The 24,439-nt window shown below is 35.8% G+C and overlaps 1 protein-coding gene and 2 long non-coding RNA genes across 3 annotated transcripts; 1 reads left to right on the top strand and 2 right to left on the bottom strand.

Moving 5' to 3' along the window:
* Positions 1-275: 275 nt before the first annotated feature.
* On the bottom strand, positions 276-6,460 carry LOC112567588 (scavenger receptor cysteine-rich type 1 protein M130-like). Its single transcript, XM_025244284.1, has 9 exons — positions 6,312-6,460; positions 5,841-5,988; positions 4,847-5,010; positions 4,406-4,553; positions 3,731-3,903; positions 3,206-3,347; positions 2,875-3,041; positions 853-1,113; positions 276-595 (listed from the first exon to the last, which is right to left on the bottom strand). Exons 1-9 carry the CDS (start codon positions 6,418-6,420, stop codon positions 276-278), a joined length of 1,632 nt encoding a protein of 543 aa, XP_025100069.1. The 5' UTR covers positions 6,421-6,460.
* A 12,671-nt stretch (positions 6,461-19,131) lies between these two features.
* Positions 19,132-20,076, top strand: LOC112569415. Its single transcript, XR_003100418.1, has 2 exons — positions 19,132-19,263; positions 19,476-20,076. It is a non-coding gene; the product is annotated as an uncharacterized LOC112569415 (long non-coding RNA).
* Positions 20,077-22,033: 1,957 nt separating this feature from the next.
* On the bottom strand, positions 22,034-23,144 carry LOC112569382. The gene is made up of 3 exons (XR_003100379.1): positions 23,000-23,144; positions 22,369-22,466; positions 22,034-22,166 (listed from the first exon to the last, which is right to left on the bottom strand). It is a non-coding gene; the product is annotated as an uncharacterized LOC112569382 (long non-coding RNA).
* Between the last annotated feature and the right edge of the window lie 1,295 nt (positions 23,145-24,439).

Genomic DNA, 24,439 nt, shown 5'->3' with positions numbered 1-24,439 from the left:
CAACAAAACAAACAAAACCAATTTGACTAGTTATTATTGGCTTCCAAATCCAAGCAGTTGCAGAAAAATTATTCGTTACCTATAGGCGCAGTTACCCATACCTAATAACTTTTTTTCTGAGGGGTGTGCCAGGTTTATTAAAGCATTTGATAAAACTGGGAAGACAAAACGACTATTTTAATGAATCACTGTTCAAAAACTGTGACAATGATATTTTATAAACGATGTCTATTTGCATGTTGTTATGATTACAATAGAAATATGCTTTTTCTCATTCAGTGGAGAATACCTGTAACAACGACATTAATCGTGTAAGATGTCGCCAATGGTAGACGTTCATCATTATTTATGACTTGAGTGACCACAGAACAGGTGTAGATGCCACTATGTTTCTTTTGGTCAGCCGCTATGATCTGCAAATTCTTAGTAGTACTGTTTACTCTGCCAGACCACGTGATAGAAGAAGGATGAGGATTGCTGTCAGCTTCACACCGAAACGTCACATGATGACCCCGAGTGACCTCAGAGTCATTAGACAAAACTCCCAACGTCTTGTTTCCCCTGTCAAGCATTATTATTCTGATAACTGGGTAATCTGCAAAAATAACATGTGAGCAGTTTATCACGTTTATATACCTTTATAATATTAAGTGCACTTTTTAACTTTGTTATCTATCTATGGATAAGCAAATTTGACCCACAACTTTTAAAACAAAATAGAAATAGGGATTTTGTATAATAATACTTATTGTGGTCTTCCTGAATAGATTAATGTTTGACCTAAAACCAGGTAAAAAAACGGTTGAGTAGATGTTTAGCTGACGCATTATGAAAGAGAAGTTATATACTTACAGTAAACAAGAAGCTCTAGGGTGTCGCTCTGTACAAGTGCACCATCACGTGTGGTGGCCTGGCATCTGACTTGGTTTCCGTTGTTTTCTTTGGTTATTTTGTCAATTATCAGTTCGTTTCCATGAGGAAAACCTCCTGCATTTTCTGGCCACGTGTAATTGAAAAGTAAAGGCCAATGTTCGTTTGCACATATTAGAGTAGCATTTGTTCCCTCCATTAAAGGGTACTTGATTCCAATTAAATGGATAAAAAGTGAACTTGCTGTTAACAAACCCAAAAAATTCACACTTTGCACTTTAAAAGCATCAGCATAAATTATACATATATATGCGAATAAAAAAAATTTGAATTAATGTTTCACCAATTGCTAATTTTAGAACGTATTAAATCTTACATGTGAGTAGAATAATTTTTTAATCTTTATAATATTTCCCATAAAACTTATTTGCTGTATATGTCGCAAACCTGGGGCGAGGTCCGTAGATTTGGTAGGGGGTACGATTTCTATTACCGGTTCAACACACCGTCTATACCCCCACCAAATCCCGTCGACACTTACCGCGTGCTACCACACTAAATTGCTTATTAATTATCAACTTTTAGTTAGCTCGAGCCCCCAAGCACGCATACCCCAATGAAAACACAAGGCAATTTAGGGTGTTAAAAGAACGTTAATTATTATTGCCAAACGACAAAGAAAGAATACACAAGAACAGGAAGGTTTATATACTACATGTTTCTCTACCCTAACTCGTTCTAAAGGTCGTCCCGGTATCTAAATGTTTCCCTTACTCCTGGTCCAGATAGCGAGTGAGCCAGATCTAACCTTAAAATTAATTATCACACACCTCTCTGCTCACACACTCTCCCCATACACTCCTTACGCATACGCCACTTAGCTGTGTCAAGCTTTGGTTGTGTAGGGACTGTCTCGCAGGACACACACACACACAACGGTCACTGGTATTGCCCACTGGCTAGCGTCGTATGGAGATTTCTCTCGCCGCGCCACAGAAGAAATATTGTTCCAGACTTCGGTCTTCTGTTGACTGGTGCGCGACGAGAGGAGTATGAAGAAGGTGCAACCTCAAAAAGGTCGCAGTAGTCCTGACGACCTCCGCGTGGAACACCGCACGATCCGGTGGCCGAGCAACTTGTTGAGTTGTTGTTAGGTCGAACAAAGTTGCTCTGGCTTACGTACAGGTACGACGGTGAGGCTTAGCTCAGATCTAGGGAGATGTCCTTTCTCCGTGGTTTGAAACAGAAGCTCAGCTAGCCGTTACGAACGAAGATCAGACGAAGTTACTCTCCTGCACGCCAGGACGACGGTGTGGCTTAATTTGCCTTCGAGGACGATGTCCTTTTTCGCTCAGAGGTATTTCGTCTGAAGCTTGGTGGAAGGACAACTGCACACAAAGACTTGCGACACGAAAGTCACGGAAGTCTTCCCCTCAGGTTTTCGCACAAAAGCACAGGTTGTCGTCTAGATCTTTCTTTTCAATAACCGTCTTGTTGCCCAGTCATACCACCTGACACACCACAACCAATCACGCCTCACAGCCACCACGAGCTTAAGCTCCCACCCGCACCCGCGTAAATGACGCAATTTCTCTCTATGACGTAATTTCTAGAGAGAGAAATTACGTCATATCTAGAATGAAATAGATGTGCAAACACACACTACAGCCCTATCCCACTCTTTCACGACAGCTGTATTGTGTGGAGGCTTTGTTATGAAACGGAATGCGATAGCCGACCGAACGCATCATGTACACTTCATCGTCTACAAGCACTGGCGAACGTTTAACACGTTTTCCCTTTCATAAAAAAATTAGTATTAGTGATTTTAATGCGAATTAATTAGCAGTCATATAATGTCTTTTCTCAAAAAATGTTTTGCTGTTTTTCTATAACTGAGAAAACTGGATTAAGATAAGAGCTTAGCTATTATTGAAACAATACACAAGTTATGACTGAAAACAAAACAAGTTTTCTTTATTAATAATTTTTAAAAATACCCACAGTCGCTACAAAAGACGCCGTGGTAATATGAGTCTGAGGTGCACTCAGTTATACTCTGACGACAGTCAAGAATGCTGTTTTGTGATATCAAACACACAAAGCCGCTCCTTAGTTTAGGATTTTTCAAAGATCCGAGTTGTGTCCTCTGTAAAGGTACTGCAAATAATCTGAAGTGGAAAAGTGAAATATATTTTTGTTATTTTATATTGTAAACTTTTGACGCAATTTATTAAAACAGTTGAAAATATTTTATTAGTCTGTCATGTTAATGGTATTAAAAATAACGTGATGTATGTATTTGTTGGCCAAAAAACGCATAAAACTTTCTTACTCAGGTAAACCTAGTTGACGGCAGACGACACTGGCAGCTCTCTCATTCGAGACACACAGTGAGTACCATTCACCTGATAGCTGTATCTCCACAATTCCTACATCAGGTCTTATTTGACTTGTCATTCGTAACTGTTCAGAATCTGTGACAATTCTTTTTTTTAACGTGATAGCATGAATGTAAAATTTTACATAAAATATCATCCTGACAAACTTTATTTAATGTATTTTTTCTATTTGCCTAAGAAGTCAGATGTTATGGCTTATATTGTGAACATTTTTGCCTAAGTCATGTCTTCGAATTTAATTGATAAATTCTTGTTCAACATTTAACTTTTAATTCGATAGTTTTCTCTTTTTATTTGAGTTAATTTCATGCAAGGAGCAGGGCAATAAATAAAGCTAGTGCACTAGTGTTTATATTGAAATAAATAAAAGGCTGGGTCGGCGAATGACCATCGACCATTGCGCGGTAGGTTCATTATGACTAATGCTAACATGAAGACCAAACAAGATTTTTACTTACGATTGCTGCAGATAAGACCAAGATCAGGTTGTTCTTTACAATCTGATCTTATAACTAATGTGTAGAGACATTGGTCGAGCACGGTATCTGAGATTTTGCACTCCAGCAGAACTAAAAGATCACCAGAACCATGGCCAAACATTGAAGGATCTACAAATACTGCTGATTTAGAGCTGTCAGAAACAAAAGACATTCAATAATAGTAATTTTAGCAGCATTTGAAAAATTAGAAAGTGACTATATATTTTACAAGTTTTTGTCACTAACTTGAAGTGAGTGTTAAATTTTTATGTTGTGCTTTATAACCACAAAATTGGAAACAAAAACACACAAACTGAAACACGTCATGCGTGTAAATTAAATGTAATATAATTTATGGGATATATATATATTTCCTTTTTTATACAAGATAAAAAAAACTAATGCATATAGGTTTGGTAAAAACAGACCTTTTTTGGTTTTGTGTAAACGGATATCTTTTCATAAAATTTAAAGGTGGATTTTAGTAAGCAATGAGTCAATGTTATTTTCGTATGCTCTTTCTTTTAGCGGAGTTGCGTCTATTCTGATTTTGGATGTGGTATATCATTGCATTAACTAGACTTGAAACAGTTAAAAGCGTTTGAATATGTTAAAGGATGCATGACAAATACTTAAAATAGACGATAAAGTCACCTTTGGAAGCCAAGTGTTGTGCATGCAACTCGCGACACGAGAGTTAAATCAGAGACACACACGCTGAACCACGTTTCGTTGATTAAAACTTCCAGACGACCATTGGATGGCGAGGTCCCATTGACCAAACGTGCGCTCACATCCCCATCTATAAACAGAAACCTTTTATTCAACCCAGTATATACTTTACTTTTTACTAATTTTACTGATGCATTTAAGAACCGTGCTGATTAAACATTTAGCGTTCATCTAATAAAGTACTGCTCATATCATACTTTGTGTAACCCTCTAATGTACTGCTAAAGTATTCTGTAGTTCTTGTTATAATTATAGCTATCTGTATGGTACACTGATTTATACATGAATTTATTAATAAAACATATGTGTAGTGACTGTCGCGTGATAGTTTTGGTATGTACACTATATACTTGTGCTTCTTACAGTTGGCACAGACAATGCCAACGTCCTCAGTATGTCTGCAGTTGTGTTTGTATAATTCATCGTGTTGACATTGTAGCAGACTGCTTTCCGTTCCTCGACATTGCACATTATCCAGCAAGATTGGATCGGAACCCTTCCATTTGTCTACCTTATAGTTCAGAACCCTAAAAATCACAAGAGCATTTTACAGGTGCATTAGAATTTATATACATATGAAATTACATATAACTAAACCTTCAAAATAGTAGCAACATAATGTAAAATCTAATATATAACACGACTTTATGGATACGTAACTCAAAAAATCTCTGTTCCACCAAATGGATATTATGTTATTAAAAGAGAGTTATGTCCCTTTGTCTAACAGGCTGACGGGATCAGCTGTACTTGATTTTGTTTGTATTTTATGGTCGTGCTTCGATTTGGATAAAAATTGATGACCTTCATATTTACCTTGTGTTTTGCTTCTTTTTCTTCATCTGATTTCCAAAAGACAGTGTATAATGTATATAATGTTATTTTAAAGTGTGAACTTTTTAGGCCTATTGACTGGACTCCACTCTTATGTACATCACTCGCTTGGGAAGTGACTCGGAGCTGAATAAGCTGAAGTGATTATCACCGTTTTGCAGTTTAATGTGATGGCTTTTCTCGATATGCTGAAGATTACTCAGTATCGTCCCAGTAGTTTCCTGATGCCATTAACGTCGTTCTCTGGAGTCGTTATCGTTACATCTACAGTGATCGCCCTTTACTGCGAGTCCTCGCATTGTTCTTCCCTGTACATCTTTGTTACTATTTTGTGATCTCGTGAGGCTAAGATACTTCTTTCTCTTCTTCTTCTTTTTGTTATTGTTTTTGTTATTATTACTTTCCTTCTTCTTTTTCTTCTTAAGCTTCTTGTTATTATTATTTATTATTATTTAGATTATTATCAATATGAAACAGGAAGCATATTGCAAACAAAAACAGCTTCATGCATGTCAAATGACACCTTTTAAATCCAAGCATTCTGCAGGCCACTAGTCCTTCATCATATCCAAAAAGGTCGTTACACACTGTGCCCCACGTTCCATTGTGTAAAATCTCTAGACGGCCGTTATAGGGCGATGTTCCATCAGCTAAGCGTGCGACATGTCCATCTTAAAATAAAATGTATTTAAAGAATGATACCGAAAGAAAAAATCTTATAATAACGCTACACTTAATACAAAAAAAACCTTCATCAATACTAAAGACCAACTATAGAACAAATAGCATGGTGCAAAACAGACGTTTGAATACGTCTTTAAATAATATCTCTAGTCCAAATACTATTTTTTGAGCAAAATTAACTAGAAGCAATTTTTTCATTATACTAGCGCTAAACAAGAACAATAACCACTGTTTTAAGTATCAGTCCGCTTGAATGCTGTGTTTACTAAGTAGCAAAAATGAAGAGAAAAATACTAAAGTGTATACTTACAGAGACTTGGGATGAAGAGAGCAAAGATGAAGCAAAGAGCATATGCTCTAGACTTCATGATGCGAGATATCAAAGCAGTTGTTTGATGAAGCAGCATTGAAGACAGCATCAAAACCCGACCCGACTCTCGACAAAGAGAGCGTTATGAAAGCTGCATATGGCAACGCGGAAGAAAACCTCAATGATGATGTCATTGGCAAACTTTTCGTGTGCAAAAAGAGCGTGGCTTGATGGCTGCAATGATGGTCTACATTCGGTTTAAGGTGAACATGTTGAGCAGTACATGCATGCAAGACATATAAGTTATGTAAAGTTGTGTGTTCTTGTGCTTTGTTGCCTGTGATGATGATGATGATGAGGAGGAGGAGGATGAGGAGGAGAAGGAGGAGAAGGAGGGGGAGGAGGAGGAGGAGGATAATTTAAATTGCTGTTCTGTAAGCTTATATTAACAGCAAGAACTTCCAAACCATTAGTTTGTGTTTCTTTATAAATCCTGTAATTTGATCCAACAACTTGATTACTTTGTGAAAAAATTCATGTACTCATAAAATCCTTGTTTGCCAGTTCCTTATATTCCCACTACTCTTTGCATCCATTCTACGATTTTTCTCACGCTCTGACACGAACACACCAGCACACGTGACGCACAGCTAAATCCAGTGTATTTAGTTTTTAGGTGCAAGGGAACAAGGCGCCTACCAGCCATACTGCAAGCCTGTGATAAGGACACCAACATCCGCGTTGTCAGACTTGTGAAGATCGCCTCGATCAGGCTTTTTCCAATAAAGCAAAACACATTCCATTGAATCTTAAATCGTTTTAGTGACCATGTACAGTCATGATTTTAGAAAGACTCTCTCTCTCTCTCTCTCTCTCTCTCTCTCTCTCTCTCTCTCTCTCTCTCTCTCTCTCTCTCTCTCTCAGTAGGCATCAAATTCTCATAATTACTTACTTCATGTATCTAACTCACACCACACAGACACACATGCATGTAGTCTCGCATGATCGCTCCACAAGATGGTGTCATAATGCATCTTATAGAGTTATAATAAATAGACAAACTTAAGGCCGACTCATACAAATGGTACATGTAAAATAAAGGATTAAGTAGCCTGCGTCCGCTTTTATTTTAAATGAACCAAAAACTAAGAGGTCAGGCTGATGGTCTTGCTTACCGAAGCCTTGGTCCCTCAAATGATAGTCAGATAATTCACTCTAAAATCAACCACCAGTTATCATTACTTTTTATTATCTTTAAAATATTGTCAGGGACCAGTTTATTAGGGACAGGAGGTTGTTGCCCCTGTCTTTCATTTTGTTAAAGATTATTGCCTTGAATTTAAGAGTGTTGATTGCGTCGTGGTTTCGCGTCAGAACCCGACGTCATTTTATGACGCAAAAAAGTGACGTAATTGGATAGGGACGCAAGTGAAAAATATTTGGAAGAAAGCAGACGGCTGTGAGCAGGGAAGAGAGTTGGATAGAAAGTGTGTGTGGTGTTCGCGTGGGATATTGAGTGTGTATCGATCCCTGCTAGTTTATCTGTGTGGTGCCGGGAGTATCTGTGTGATTCCCTGGAGTATATTTGTGGTGCCGGGATTATCTGTGTGATTCCCTGGAGTGTATCTGTGTGGTGCTGGGAATTTATTTGTGGTGCCTGGGTCATGTGTTGACCCCCAGCAAATATATTTTGAGTCGTCTGTAGGTGTCTGCCGAGTCAACACCTGTTATTAATAAGCATTGGAACGAATATGTGGTTGCCTCAAGTCGTTTGTGTGGGTGGATATCAGTCGAGTGTGAGTAACTAAGACTCTAATGAATTTATTCCAGAAACATACGACAGATTGAAGTATATAGATATGGACATGTGTATGCCGTCTCAGTGACAGTAAGAGAACTGTTAGAGTTGCAGATCGCTGTGTGGAAGATCTGTAAGAGAACTGTTGGAGTTGAAGATCGCTGTGTGGAAGATCTACTGACTATATGTATATATTTAGTTGATGTTGGATTGATTTAAAGTTATTTTTATTTCCACGACAAATCTTTGTGCTATATGTTTGAAAGAATACGCAAGGGAACGCGTGCGTGTTGAGAGAGTGAGAGAAAGAGATTTTATAAAAGCGCGTTCCTGACAAATATTTTGACTTGGAAGACTAGTGAATGCAAGAATTTGCCGTTGAAAAACTTTAGAAGACTTTATTGTGTATAAAGTCTAAAGTGAAAATTTAATCATAAGTATGTATCTGGAGTAAATAGTACAGTCTACATCATCACTTTAGACTTATACTTTAATCTTCCTTTTTAATATTCCTGTTTAATTTAATGTCCAATTTTGGTGACATACAGACTGAAACAAACACACAAAAGGTGTTTTTTGACAAATGTAAACACTCATTAGTTATTTTTTTAATACAATTGTTACGTGTAACTCTGCGCTTTGTAAATCCTGTTTTGTACTCACTATTCTGTCTCTACCCTTTAAGCCTAACCCTTGGCCTTCGTAAAGCTTTGACTTTACATCCGGAAATTTGATTTACAGGAAGTGCTGCTCTTAACGGGACAACTCTCACGCTTCAATTCGCCGCACTGGAAGTTTGCGATAAGAGCACGAGCTCTCAAATCGTCAAACTTGAAAACATCGTTTTCAACACTAAAGCTAAAGCACAACCGGATGCAGATAACCTTTCCAGAAAGACATGCCCATACACATTCCCTCCATCTCTCGCACAAATATTTGACATTAATGTCAGAAGGTACTCACAGTTTTTCTTTTATTTAAAAAATAACTTCTGCATCCATATTCTTAAACACAAAATACGGTTAACCCGTGGGAACAGCGGGCGAGGACAACCGTTTTACATTCGTTGCCCACAATACGTAACTGAGCCTTGATAAAGTGTTACGAACTAGTCATATGTAGGCAAATTTAACAATTTTTAAATTTTTTAAACAAATTTAAAAAGTCAAACGCCTGAAAGTCATAGTATTGTATTCTCTGTGTTGTGTATTACAAAGACAGATTGAGGCCAGTAGTGTTCGTTAACTCGGGCACGTTGTTCTTTCTCTGCATGTGGCACATTGAGGGAGAGCTATGGTTCTTAAGAACTGAGTGATATTACACAGTAAAGGAATTACAATTAACGAGGTATAACACAAATTAATGTTACTTCTTAGTTGGTATTTGGTATGACCAATGTATCCACGCCACTCATACTGTTATATAAATATTACAAGACAAAAGAGATATCTACGATGCTGACAGACTATGCAAAAAAAAATGTATATCTATTACAGCTTAAAATGGTATGATTTCTCACCTCAAAACTCATTAAAAATAGTAAGCATTTTTTTTCTTGAATTTACTACAGTTAGGAGCATAGACACTAAACGTATTTTGCGTTTTGAAAGATACAGCCTATGAACATTAGTATAAGTGTCTCACATTTGTCAATAACCTTAAGGGCTCTGTACACTCCGAGAATAAACGAGCACAAGAAAGGAAGATATTAATTAAGCTGACTTCTTTAACCTTAATTCTTGGTAAGCAGGCTTTGCCTTTTCAGTGCAATAGCACTCACTCCTTGTTTCTAAATTCTTGAAATAATCAATTGTAAGGATGTTTTAATCTGAGACCTGTTTTATTTTGGCAATCAAAAAAGTTTTTTCAAACTATCGGAAATTCCTAGGTCCCTTATAAATGATAAATGTTAAATATTAGATTTATTTATGTAAAATATATATCCCACATTGTATTATATAGCGCTATTCTACTTAATATAGTAAGGAACTCTGCCGAGCAGCTCGTGCATCGCATCGCTTGCTATCGATAACTACTACAACTACCTCTCCAGTTACGGCAGCAACGATCTCTACCCTCGAAGCCAAAAATTGTCACAATAACTACAATTTTCATTATTTAATTTACTACCGCTGCAGTATTTCTAAGTTACATTCTCACGACCTTATCTCTACATATACAATAAGTCAACAAGTGGAATTCACTATGTGCCCATGACGACAATGTAACCCAATTCGTTTGCCGCTTACTTAATCTACCGTGGTGAGTTTTATGGCCAAAATGTAAACGGAAGTGAAAGGAAGAACTTAAGTAATCATCTGCAGGTGTTTTATCCACTTAAATGTGTTTCAGAACAATTCCACTCAGCTGACACTGTAACGGCAAAGAATAAAAGCAGCCTCATCTATGGCGGGTAAAAGCTATACACTCAGCATCTTAATCATTGCATGTGTCCATTTATGATCAAAACACTCCAATTATTTATCTGTGGGAGGCTATTAAACGTACATTTAAAAATATTAAATACATATTTAGAGAAGAGCTATAGCTTTTATAAACACGAGTAACTTCACAAAGCAAATGGCAATTTGGTGTAAGTAGACTAACATAACGACAGTTTAACATTTTTTAGTGACCGTTTGATGTGACAAAGGTATTAAAATGTTAAATAAATGTTACCAGACAAAGGAGTGATCAAGCGGCATCAGAATACAACGCAAACGCATTTATTTCTAGCTTTACCACATTGAGACAAAATTGTTCAGTAATTGCTAAAATAGTAGAAAGTATTACAGGTTCAGTTAAATTGCAACATGCATTAACAAATACAATATTATACAAACCGTTAGCTTTTCATTGTGACAATATGTTACAGTCAGTACTACACTCTAACAAGTTGTTACAGTGACCAATCAAATGCCGTGTTTCTCACTAAAGTTTCTTTCCTTGTCGCCTCTAAAGCCTTAAATATCGCAGTCGTCACCCGAAGTCTTGTCGTGTTCTGGACGTTTCTGTCGATGACCGACATCTAGCAACATGGACTTGACACTGCTGGCCACTTGCTTTATGCTCGTACTTTGTCTTAAGGATGTAGGTAAGTAACCGTAGACAGGATTCTGACCGTTTCTTGATGTCGTGTGTTTATTTTATATTCAAGAATGTAGCAGCAATGCATTGAACAAGCAAGGTTTATTTCATATATTTCATTACAATTAAAATACAATTTGTAGGAATAAAACGTTAGACAGACTTCAACTAATTGTATCAATGAATTGCAGGGATGATATTTCTATTGACACTGTATATCAGTGAAAGGAAGATTACATGAACAGTCCATCTTAACCGACCCGTTAAGTCGTGGATCATTTTACATGGTACTAATATCTCATAATTCTAGTAGTATTAACAGACATAATTCCAAATACCCCTTCTATTTTCCTATCAATTACGATATACTTTAACTTCATTTTCTTTAATTCTTTACAGTTAATGGTTTTGTTTTTCTCGATCATTGACTAAATGTCAGGCTTGTACTTTAAATAAATTCCCACTAAAACGAGACTGTTAAAAATTAAAGCAGAGGTATGAAGATTCAAAAATGAAAAAAAGTAAGAAAAAAAATATTAGACAATAAAATTCTACGCTAGTCACAAAGCATAGAGATTTCCTCTTAATTAAATAACTGACCTGACAAATACCATTTCTGTTTAAGATGCAAATAATTCCTATTATTTATCAGATGGACTGAAGGCACGTTTAGTACGAGGGAAAAATGGCACGGCGACATCTAAAGGTCGTCTAGAAATTTCATACAATGGAACATGGAGCACAGTGTGCGACGACAGATTCGGAAAAACAGAGGCAGAGGTGGCCTGTAGGATGCTGGGACTCAACACGTGAGTGATCTCAGATGCATAACATCTACATAAGTAGACCAGCTCGTATATTTGCTCGGAGATTTCAACCTCTCTGTGGTCAGTAAGTTGCTTCCCTGTCCCCATCAATACGTCACATGTCCCACTTAACACTTGCCTTCACTTAACCCTTGACAGATGCTTACGATTAAAGTGCCGCCCACCGCTTGGCAGAAATGACCATACCATTGTTCATCTGCTACCCACAAGCGAGAAAAGACAACAACACATGTATGAGGAGATGGACATTTTAAACTGGTCTTCAGATAATCTAAGAAAAAAAAAAGCCAGTCCAGCTATGCATAGAAAGACTGGATTGCAAACATCATGGGGTAGTCATATCGTGCCTAACCTGCTCAACACCATTTTAGACCCGCCAAAAAATAAAGCACAGTCTTCTGTAGGCTCTGACACTGAGAATAGTTCCCGAGTACAATGTTAATTGGTAATTGCGACTAATAATACAAGTCAAGAAATAGATGATAATGATAGCAAAGTTTTTTTTAACCACAACGTGTTAAGTGAATATGGATTTAACAGGGTTGTCCATGGACATATTTTTCTATCCCATCCCATCCCATGGGACGTTTCCCATGGTAATAACATTCCTATGGACAACACTGCGCATTGCACACATGTTAACAAAGTCATGGCATAATGAAACTGGAATAAAAAAGTATTTTTCCTGTGCTTAAAAAGTCTGACAATGCAAATTTCAGCGTAAATTTATTTTACAATATCAAGTATCGACTACCATGGGAAATACAAATGTGTGCTGTCCCATCCTATCCCATGGGACGTTTACCATGGGATTCCCATGGGATTCCCATTCCTAAGGACGACACTGGGATTTAATCATATGTATCAAGGTAGTCATGCATCCAACATTTAATTTTTTTTTTTGGTGCCCATGAGGTAAAAAGTAAAAGTTATTAAGCTTTGAGACTAAAGAAACTAATTTGCATAAACGTTAGCTGTGTGTCTTTTGCAGTCTTCACAATCTCCACCTCTCTTTCTCTATCGCCTTCAGACCTTGACAGTCGCTGACTGCTAAAGTGTTAATGACTGTGGGAAATGAGAAAACTAAAGGGCTCTAAAAGCCTCATAAATATACTTCAATAATCTTAAGTTTGCTGACTGAATTGCTTAAAATATTAAATAATTAGTCATTACTACTTTAGGGTGCATTCTCTTTGTTCTGGCAGTACTCGATCCCTGGCTGTGAGATCATCAATGTATGGACAAGGCACAGGTACAATTCTATTGGATGACGTGAGGTGTCAAGGGTCAGAGACTGACCTACTCCAATGTCAACACAGAGGACTGTACACACACAACTGCAAGCATGACGAAGATGTCGGAGTTATCTGCAGTGACCGTATTTATGATGTTTTCTTCTGTTCGTTTCAAGAGTTATTGTCACCATATGTCTTTATACCTGTACCGTATACATTTAATAAGCAGTCTTCCACCTACCTTGTTACGATGAAATATACATATATATTAAAAACATATTTTGACAGAACCCGAACAAGTGCGTCTGACAGGCTCACAATTACCTGACAGAGGTCGAGTAGAAACTACAACTAGGAAGTGAGTGGTTCACAGTGTGTGTCCCTGACGACAATTTTCCTAAAGTCGTTTGCAGACAACTCGGTCTTCCCAGGCAAGAAATTTTTTTACCATAAACTGCATTATTGTGTAAATGAATAAATACAACATCATGACGCTAATGATTATTTGAAATAAACATTTTTTTCTGTACACATAATCATCAGCGCAGGCGCACACACTGATATACATAAAACATAGAGAGTCATAAAAAGCGGTTAGACAATGTGTCACATTAATTATTTTAATAATATTACATATAGTACTTTAACATGTTTTGTTATATATGTATAAATGTGTGTCAGTACTGATAAAATCTCTAAAATAAAAATAAAACTACAAATAAATTCGTGACTATTTATGTGTAAATTTACACATTTAAAGAAGTGTTAGTCAATAACGGAATTAAAAAATGTTGCATTTTATGTTTCGTATATCACTGCGATCTGTAGGGAAAAGGCAGTCATTATTCACGCCTCGGTATTGGGGGGAAATACGTCCCGTCAGCTTATGGTCCAGTTTGCTTGCAAGGGTCATGAGACCAGCATCCTCGACTGTGATCAACTGACAGACAGTGAATCTTGTAGGCTACTTGACTTTGGCGTCATATGTTCCGACTGTAAGAATATTTATCAATAAGATATTTAGACTAAATTATAAAATGGTTTGTCTATTTTAAGGATTTATATCTGGTTGCTATGTCAGTCCTCCGTGACAGGATGTAGTTTTTGTAACAATAGTGATTGTTTCAGATTCTGTTATTATATATTCTATATATCCACATAAGCACTAACACACACGTCTGATTTTTAGCGATTGACTAAATTGCCTTAAAATGACAGAAAAGTAAAATCTTAGTTTTCCTAGCAAAAAAATCGCATAGTTTGTTGTGTAAGTCTTACTTGCCGTGCGTTAACAACACGTAAGTAACACATCAGTAAACACTTTATGCGTTAAAGAAAAACACTTACTTTTTTCACATTTTCAATTATTTTAAAAGTTGATATCCCAAAATGCAAATTGTTACCTCTCTTTTAATTTTTTGTTGTGTACAAGTAAACCAAAGGATATATATATATATATATATATATGTGTATTGCTTTCGTTAACTTTAGATGTGCAGCTTAACGCACGTTTGGTTAACGGGACGTCACCATATAACGGTCGTCTTGAAGTCTTATACAACGGAAGTTACCTCCCCGTGTGGCCCTATCGCTACGATAGCGTCTTTGCGACTGTGGCATGCAGAACTCTCGGATTTAATAGGTGTGTAATGTCATGCGCAGTCATATAGTTGTCATTTAGCTAGTGCATAATAAGGAACAAATTATTTTTTAAAAAACTTTATTTAGGTCTTATAGTCTCGTTTCGGTGTAATTCTTTACTGTATTTTTTTATTTCGGTAATCATATAGCCTCACATCAATATTAACAGATTAAATCGTTAGAAGACCGTTTTAACCCATTTAGATTTCATCCACACACATGTATAATTAGATCACACATGAAATTATTCTCTTTGAGGATTTTCTATCTTGATCATTGTTTATGCAATACAATTGATATTTTATATATATCGGTATTAGTGGAAACGTGCTGTCACATTATGAACTTTCCTTTTTTTTTCTTTGTCAGATCTAGAGCAGTCGCTGTGCATTCTTCAATGTTCATGGACATTCAAGCAAACGAGTTTATTCTAATCTATTGTGAGGGCACAGAGTCCAGTTTGACGCAGTGTGAGCACTTATCGATGTTTCCAATGCGTCGCGGCGTTGGTGTCATCTGCAGCAATCGTAAGAAGACATCTATTAAATTACAAAGCTTAGTGTTGTTTGTGTAATTGTTATATCTTGCCTGACTTGTCAATATTGATTGAAGATAAAATTGTCGGTTCAGTGTAAATCCACTTCGATTTCTCCATCCTGAACTATCAAACACGCTTCCTGTTTTAGTTGCCAAACATATCAGATGGTTAAATAATTATGAAAATGATATGTACCCAAATTTGTAGAGATAAAATAAGTAAAAAAATATTGTTTATCGCCTTGTTTAAGAGCGTGTTATAAAACTAGTGGAAATCATATTTGTAAACTTTTAGATTTATTACTTAGGGTACTAATATGCTTGTTTGGTTTTTTTCTTGTATAAAGCTAGTATTTTTCTCTATTCTTGTGTCCAGTGATTTAGTTATGTTACACTTCTAAACGAAAGTGTTTCTTGAAATTATGAATGAACAAGGAATGTAATTTGAATAAAAAAAAACATCCAACTTCGCAAAAGAGCGTTACAAAAGAAATTAGTGTCAGTTTGAAATTTAACATTTTGACAGATCATGAACGACTGCGCCTTACTGGAACAAGTCGCACTAGACAGGACATGGGGCGTGTGGAGATACAATTAGCTAATGAGTGGTATACACTACTTGTCCATAACGACTATGTAGCCGAATATGTTTGCCGCTTTCTCAATCTACCCTGGTGAGTTTTCTCACTATTATCCTTGTTGTTAAAAGACAATGTGAGTGTCGACTATAACTGTAGGAAAGACAGTTTAAAACAGAAATGTTTAAATAATAATTAAAACGAGAAAACATCTGGTCCAGTTTTATTAGCTTGTTTTTTTGTGATGTTAAGGAAAGCAGCAGCGAAGTTATGGGACTCACCTGGACCAACAGACAGGCCAAAACTTCTTACAATATATTACTGCTTTCGCGAAGAGGTCAGCATACTCGACTGTGAACAGCTTCCTGTCTCCAAGTCTTCTTTTCCCGATTCAGATTGGTTCGGTGTCTCTTGCAGCAACTGTAAGACTCCTTACTATCCGTTTTTATTATAATTTTATTAATTTGCATAAAACAGCTTCAAATTACGATTTATGGTCGTTGGTGGCAGCACATGGATGAACACGACGGGAACGAGGGACTGTCTAGTGCGGTTGTCTCAAAGGTGTCTCAAAACTACTGAAAGCTTGTTATCTCTTTAATAACACACATTACCTTCTTTGCAATTACCTGTGGAAATGAATTTGCCCCTTGTTTCCCTTGTCAGTGCTTATCTCTATTGCTTATGCTATTGAACTCTCTGTTTGTAAGGTGATTTTTTTTACTGGTAATCCTCTCTTTAAAATCCCTCTCGTCTTTTTAACCAATCAAAGTTATGGTCGTGCAAGGTTTCTTGCCAGATGTTTTACAGAAATGACGGACTGTAGTGCAAAAGAACATCAAATGACCAAATTGCTCTAAAAGTCAAATACTTAATTACAGTCTTTAATTGAAAACAAGATCATCAAACATTCTTTTCCAAAATTTATTGCAGTGCGTAACTCACAATGTTTGTTTCAACAGCCACCTTCTCTACTGATCCATCCAGGCGGAATGAGGTATCCATTCTTGGAAGGAACGAATGTAACACTAAACTGTCGGTACCAATATTTTTCTCTATACAATGTCACGTGGCCAGAAAATGCCGGAGGTGTATCTAATGGAAGTGAGTTGATGATAGACGAAGTGACCAGGACACACAATGGGAGCCTTGTGAAGGTGTGAGGCGATGTTGAGTGAAGACAGACTTCAATTCAACAAATTTAACTAGCGAAACTCTGGAGCTGCAGGTTTACTGTAAGTGTATTGCAAAAATATGGGGAGCTAGTACCTCAAGTAAAGTCATTCTTTTTATATTTATAAGTCATGTCTAACACAGTCTTTAATCAAGGCCTTTATCTCGAGACTTTGTGAAGTTTACTGTAAGTGAATTACACACAATTAATCAACTATTACTTTATGTAAAGTCACCTTTTCTTGCTTGTAAGTCATGCCATTGCAAATTTGTATGACTCAGCGGTGAGTAAAAATTTTGTGAAAGTAAATCAGTTTTCGACAAATTTAAATCTCGTGTTTCACAATAATATTAACGAGTAATGAAATCAAAAATATGTCCGGTAGTAGTTATAAAGCTGTTTACATTGTTTCATGGTTGTTGTTTTTTTTTGGTTAAAATAAAAAAATAGCGGGTTTAATTTAAAGTTCTTTATTCTCTATTTTTAAAGCAGATTGACAGACTTATTTGGTGTAATGCAAAATGAATCAAAACCAAATATGATTATTCTTATTTTTTTCTTTCGTCTATAAAGATTATATATATATATGTGTGTGACAGTCTAGATCGTTACACCCGATTCAAGAACCTAGATGGTTTATTTTTTCCTACAATAAAAGAACTAATTCTATTTTACTGTCTTAAAATACTTTTTTTGATTTAATGAACACATTTGTTATGAAATATATAATTTAAAAAATATACAGGAAGCAGTTTGACTCTCTCAAACTTAAGCAATTCCAATAGATAAAATGAAATCGACTTTAATACACAGTTATTAAAAAAAGTTATTTAAATATATGGCTTCGGTCAAGTCTTTAGACAGACGATAAAAATAAATCGTGACACAAAACAAACAGCCAATAAATATAGTCCACTGCTTCTAAAAGGAGAAAAGAGTAAGACTATTATTTTTCAGATTTTACTTGGGATTTTTTTAGTTTATTATAATCATTTTATTTTGCTTACTCATACTTTAATTATGCAAATTGTACAAATTTCCAGTACATTTTGTATAAAAGTAAAATTTTATTTAACTCATCGCCTTATTAAGCATCATTTAGCCACAATCCAAAATGGGCACATAGTCGAAGATTTTTTAAATATTTTTTTTAAAAACAAAAATTAACATAAATAAATAAACGGATATCTATGTAAAGCCAAGGAATAGACTACAAAAGACACACATTAAAGCATAAATAAATTCAAATACCTTTTACTGACCAAAACTTTGCTTGCTTTGTTGTTCTGAAGACCAGCCATCTATACAGATAACCTCTAACCTGACCACGTGCAGACCTCAGCCACCACAGAACGTGTGTGTTGTGACTCACAATACCAGTGTCACTATTGTGTGTGAGGCTGACAGCAACCCACCTCCTGCTAGCATCACCTGGTCCGGGCCTGTCAGCAGTGGAACTCACGAGTTACATCTCACACCAGCAAACTCTTCTACACACCAAGGTCTCTACACCTGTAGTGTCTTCACTCAGTCACGTGATGAGGATGAACGACTGCCTCTATCTTCATCTTACACATTTAAATTGGTTATCCAAGGTAGCCAATTCAAAGTTATTTTTAGATTATCTCTAAAAAAATCTGTTTTTATATTTGTGTGTTCAATAATATTTCAATATACACGTAGTCAAACAAACCTTTTTGCACTATACCTATGGTTGCGATATGTATTAACAGTAAAAGAAAAACTAAATAAATGTAATATGTCATCAGACCGACCAGCTGTGCTGAGCTTCCAGCTGAATGGTGTAGACAACCAGACTGTGATTGTTCTTGAGAACTCCATAGTCAAAATGTCTTGTCGTGCCAGTGGAAGACCTAATCTGGTAATAATGAAAGAACTTAACAAACAGAAGTTACAGATACAGTCACAAGAAGATATCAAGTCTATTGAAGAAAAGCAAATCGATTTGAACTATACGATTGTGAACATCGGGTGTCATCAGTCAGGTGACTACAAGTGTGAGGTGAACAACGGGCTGGGAAACGACAGTCAGACTGTCAGACTGCTAGTCTTGTGTAAGTGTCAGACTGTACGTATAATAATTTAAAAGTATAAAAAAATGAATCGTGCATTCTCTGTAATAAATCTTTAAGTTGTCGGAATCTTTTTTTTTTTCTGAAATACAGCATAACTAAGAGATAAAGTGTGTGTGATTGTAAGAGTTTTGATAAAAGAATTTCCGTTAATGAAGTGACATGTATAACAGTTAATAGCAAATTGCTTGCAGGTGCTCCCAAAACAGAGAATCAAGGTCAGCTTCCATATGTTGACATCAGTAACAATAAAGGACATCTCAGTATTAAGATGACATCCTACCCCACGCCATACGTTACAAGTGTGACTTACAAACCTGTCGACGGTAAAGTCAGTCCACACACCTCGTTATTAAACAACAAACTACACGTGACGTGTATGTCCATGCCTGTTGCCCCAGCCTCGGTGACCTGTGACCTCAGTGTGGCTAATGTCACTCCGGCTGATAAAGGCCTTTACACGATGGTCTTCAGCAACAGTCTTGGCAACACATCTTTCAATTTCTTACTTACATTTAAAGGTGTGTTTATGCCTTTAGACATGTCATGATGGTACATGCGAGCGAAACAGTAACAAACGCAAAAATCCTCTAATTTTATACACAAACATTGAATGTGTCACATTATCCATTATACAGTTTCCATGTCATGTACAAACCTTCACTCATTTATACTGTCCAGTCGTGCGTTCCATGTATTGGTGAACCTGTAATGAGGGTCACATTCGTCATTTTTTGTTCCTGATTTGATTTTTGGGAGGACTATGCATGGACGTAAGCTCTAAAACAGCTTTAGGTAAGTGCTTTCTTGTTTTTTGATATACTACATTAATATATTTTCACAAATACATTTTTGTGTTTTTACATGTTAAATATTTAAAATACTGATAAGTCATACATAATAACGTAGTTTAGAAACTCTATAGATTGTAGTATTTTAAAATTGTAGCAAGATGTTGGCTAATAAAGGGCACTTAAAAGTTCTTGTACAATTTGCATGTGATTAGGTAACCACCAAGCTTGCACGCCAGTCTACAATGTTTGTAAATAGTTTGAAATACAAAAAGTTTAAAATAAATGCTACAACGTTTAACAAGAAAAATGTTATCTCTTTGGTCTTTCTTATAAATGTTTCAGAAAACAACAATAAAGAAAAAAGGCAGACTGCATTCTGTTTGAAGAAGCTACTTCAAAGTCTTAGTGAGGGGCCGATAAAAGCAAAAGATATTTTTATGTTTTTATTGCATGGAAATTTCTCGTTGTTTTTGTTGTTGTTGTTGTTGTGTTGGTGTTGTTAACAGGTGATTCAACAAAAGGTAAAATATCTTTAGAACGACATATTATCATCACAGTATGTCAAATGCTCTTTATGTTTGCTGGTGTATGCGGGTGAGAGTGAGTGATTATGTTCGCGCGATTTCTCGAGTGTTATTAGAAGTAGAAGTAGAAGTAGTAGTAGTAGTATTTTTTCTTTACATGTGTTCCAAGATTTTAGTATTTGCAACATCCTTATCGACTGCAATCTCACCTTTTAATTTCTTTGATTTGATTGTTACCCCTTATCGTAGGTCAGATGGAGATGGAATTATCATTGACGGAGGAAGCACGAATTTTGTCAAGCCCGGTACAAGGCCTTCTGTACAGCACTGCCTCGTATACAGGATTCAAGACCGGCAGAGACATCAGACTGGTTATACCTGTCAAAACATTCTTTGAAAATGCATTGACTTTTGGAGACACTGAAGTTATTTTTTTTTTCAAATGGCAGGTGATTGAAACTGTGTGTGGCTGTTTATTAGGATTACTAAGACGATATATTTAAATTTGCGTCAATGTCCACTTTAAAATATGTACCCAAAATAGACTATACCCGCTACAACAATTAAAGGCACGTATTTTTTCTCTCACTCAGAATGTTGCACACATTTAGACTGTTTGTTTGGTCGCGTGCTGTAGTTTTTGTGTTTGTTTAGCTTGGGAAATCACCTCGAGAACATTATCAGTGCCACAAAAGGCAACATAATAATTAATGGCGACAGGTGTATATTATATTTAAACAGTATTGTTTTTGAACACAATTTAAATAATGTCGTTAAAAAAAAATGAAGAGGATAACTACTTAGAAAAATTTTTTTAGTTTTTTTTTATGCTCGCAAGCGGTCAAAGGGAGACAAGTAATAGCTTTAAAGCTTGCTTATCCCTTGGTTTGGTTTTTTTTCTGTACAGAGTATCCTAACTCACTATCCTACTAAGTGACAAGACTTGTCAAACTATAACTCGCCGAACTATAAGCCTGTGATTAGAACATCAACCTCCGCAGCGTACGACTTGTAAAAATTATTTTTCATTAGGCTTTGGGCTCTAAAGCCAAACACTTTAAATCACGAACGTTAACTCGTTTGAACGAACTCATAAAATATTGTAGAAAAACGCTTCCTGTCTCTCTTTTTTCGTACTTTTTATCTCGCGCGCGCACACACACACCAACACACAACCTCTCTCTTGTAAACGTATGAGCATTTGTTAGTTAAGATATCAATTCGTTTGTGTAGTTTACCGTAAAGGTGTGCTAGTAAATGAAGAGTGTGGCCAACATGGCATAAACATCGTCACACGCTTTCATCTCAATTGTTTCCCTTTTTTTTACAAGACTCGTACACAATTTTATTTCCTGCAGAAACTTTAAAAAAAAAAACTTTAGTTTATTAGCAACATTACATACACATGCCTGGAGCTCATAGCATCTCATCCTCTGCATTGTGTATTACAATAACAGATTAAACGGCTGATACCAGTAATGTTCGTTAATAGTATCTTGTTGTAAACTGTTTAAGACTTAGTCAGCAAGAAGAAATGGCAGTAGAAGTTGAGAACAGCATCGTACATCTGTGAGTACAGAAAAGGAGAACATGCTTTGTTATTTAAGGTGAAATAATACACTTTGAACTTAAACTAAAAAAGGTACAGATTATTATTTCTACAAACAGTGGTCGGTCTAATGTACTACTGTAAGTGTATACAGTCACACTGGGTGGATGACATTGTCGCTATCGTAGTGTCAGTGTCCAAAAAAAAAAAGACACATTACCTCCGAAATGAAAAGCAATTTTTAATCTCTTCCAAGTATGAGCTCAATCAGCCATCCACAGCTAAGGCATTTATCTCCTTATACTTGCTTTCCAGAACCTGGCAAAAATAAAAACAAAAATATAATTATGTTTTAATAGTTTCTAATGGCCTATGTCTCTAAATACACAGTTCAGAATTTAAAAAGTTTTTATGAAAAATAGTTCCGTTTCATAAAATAAGCTATAATATAGCATGCTCAATAACTACCTGCAAAGTTATTACGCAAATATTTTAATTACTTAAATTATATTGTAATGTTTTATATGCGTTATATTTATAATAACTTTTATTTAGTTTTGATTTTATTAAACAAATTGTATTGACTCCACTGATTTTTATAACATACTGTACGTAATTAAAATAAATTAAAATTACTGTATTGTTTGTGGTGCAGGTATTATGAATATTTAGCAAAAATTAACATCTCTAAACAACAGTTTAATCTATTCTAAACAACCCTCGTGTAGATAACGATTTTTTAGGTTAACTTACAAACACTCAGTAAAGTTTTTTTTTAACAACGACTGAATAAATCTCAGATTTCTACAGTTGTATATTTCTTTTATAAAGAAAATCTATCAAGAACTTACATGCACAATGTTATGTTCATATTCGTCAAGTGTGACGGTACCACCGTCTGAGAAAAGAAAGAAATACATTTTATTTGAAAACATAAAATTTGAGATGGTTGATACAATTACGCAATTAAACGTATTTTAAAACAATACAAAAATAAATGTTATTATATAATGTTCACCACAGCTTAAATACATTTTTCAAAAATAACTACTATCAGAGTCCAAGATGTCTATCAGGCGACCAGCAGACGCGAAAGAAATTCTGTCGTCTATCTCGCCATCCTGTTTGTCAAAGTACTTGAATTGTCCTTTGATGACTCTTTTAGGGTTGTTTTGGGGTTGATATTGTTCGTATTCTGTAAAGCCCACAAAACCATCGCCTGCAATAAAAACGTTGCACACAGTTGAACTCTTCAATAATTAATCGTTATTATAGGTCCAACGATGGCCCGTGTAAACATAGCAGACAAAGTAAAAAGAAAGCTTTCCTATTTGGATTATTATTGCTTTTATTTACTGTTAAGCTGTAATGCTATAACGATTTATTGTTTTGCAGACTTATAACAATTTCGGTATTGGAAATTAGTGGTTACCATTAATATCTTGTTTTCTCAAAATTTCTAGGTAGTCATCAATCGTTAAAATTCCATCGTTGTTAACGTCAGTTGCTATAAATCCTCGGCGAATCACTTTGGGGTCTAATCTGAAGAAAAGAAAATTTTATTGTTAAATTTTTATACATGCCATCGTGAATTCGGACTTATTTTCGTCAGTGGTGATTGTTGTCATAATAATGATTCCAGTTTGCATAGTGCATAACATTTCAAAGAGTCACTGAATGATTACACACTACCCATTATACTACTAATGTAAAACATAACAATAAAGCAAATAACACACCTGTGTAGTCTCACAGCATCTTCTTTAATGGGTTTAAGCTTGTTATGTTAATTTTTTGAATACTACCTGAAATAAAATGGGTGTTGTCCAAACACAACAGCAAGAAGACCAAAGAGGATGAAGATCTTCATTTTGTCACACGAAGTTTAATCTAAAAATTAAAATGTTTATTTTAGACAGGCTGATATCAAATTCGTCAAGTGTAATATAGCTTTTTCTTGACGAGGTATTTCCATGACACCATTTTACTGACATTTTCTCTTACACGTCCGAAAACGCATCGTCTAAATCTCTAGACACATGTTGGGTTTGTTCTTTCTCAACTACATAAATATGACAGTTTGTGTATTTACCTTTTGAAGCAGGAGGCGGCTTAGTGGAAGCAGGAGTGTTCCAGTAGTAGCGTGTGGCAGATGAATGCCAGGTAGTGGTGTTCCTTCTCTTTATATAGTCTTTGTCATGATAAACACATTAAAACAAGATTAGGTGGATAATAGACAAAAATCTTTACTGACTATAATTTGTTTGCTGTTATTAACAGCTGACCGCTAC

Source organism: Pomacea canaliculata, linkage group LG7 (assembly GCF_003073045.1).
Source record: "Pomacea canaliculata isolate SZHN2017 linkage group LG7, ASM307304v1, whole genome shotgun sequence".
In the NCBI taxonomy this organism is placed as follows: Eukaryota; Metazoa; Mollusca; class Gastropoda; order Architaenioglossa; family Ampullariidae; genus Pomacea; species Pomacea canaliculata.
This window is presented reverse-complemented; position numbering and strand designations above follow the sequence as displayed.

Bases quoted from the DNA above. Each gene is read 5' to 3' on its own strand.
- LOC112567588 (XM_025244284.1), bottom strand. From the start codon at position 6,420: ATGCTGTCTTCAATGCTGCTTCATCAAACAACTGCTTTGATATCTCGC. The intron at 1,114-2,874 runs GTGGGTATTTTT...GTTTGTTAACAG, and splicing joins CGGCGTCTTTTGTAGCGACT to CAAGTTCACTTTTTATCCAT. The intron at 596-852 runs GTAAGTATATAA...TTATTTTTGCAG, and splicing joins CCTAGAGCTTCTTGTTTACT to ATTACCCAGTTATCAGAATA.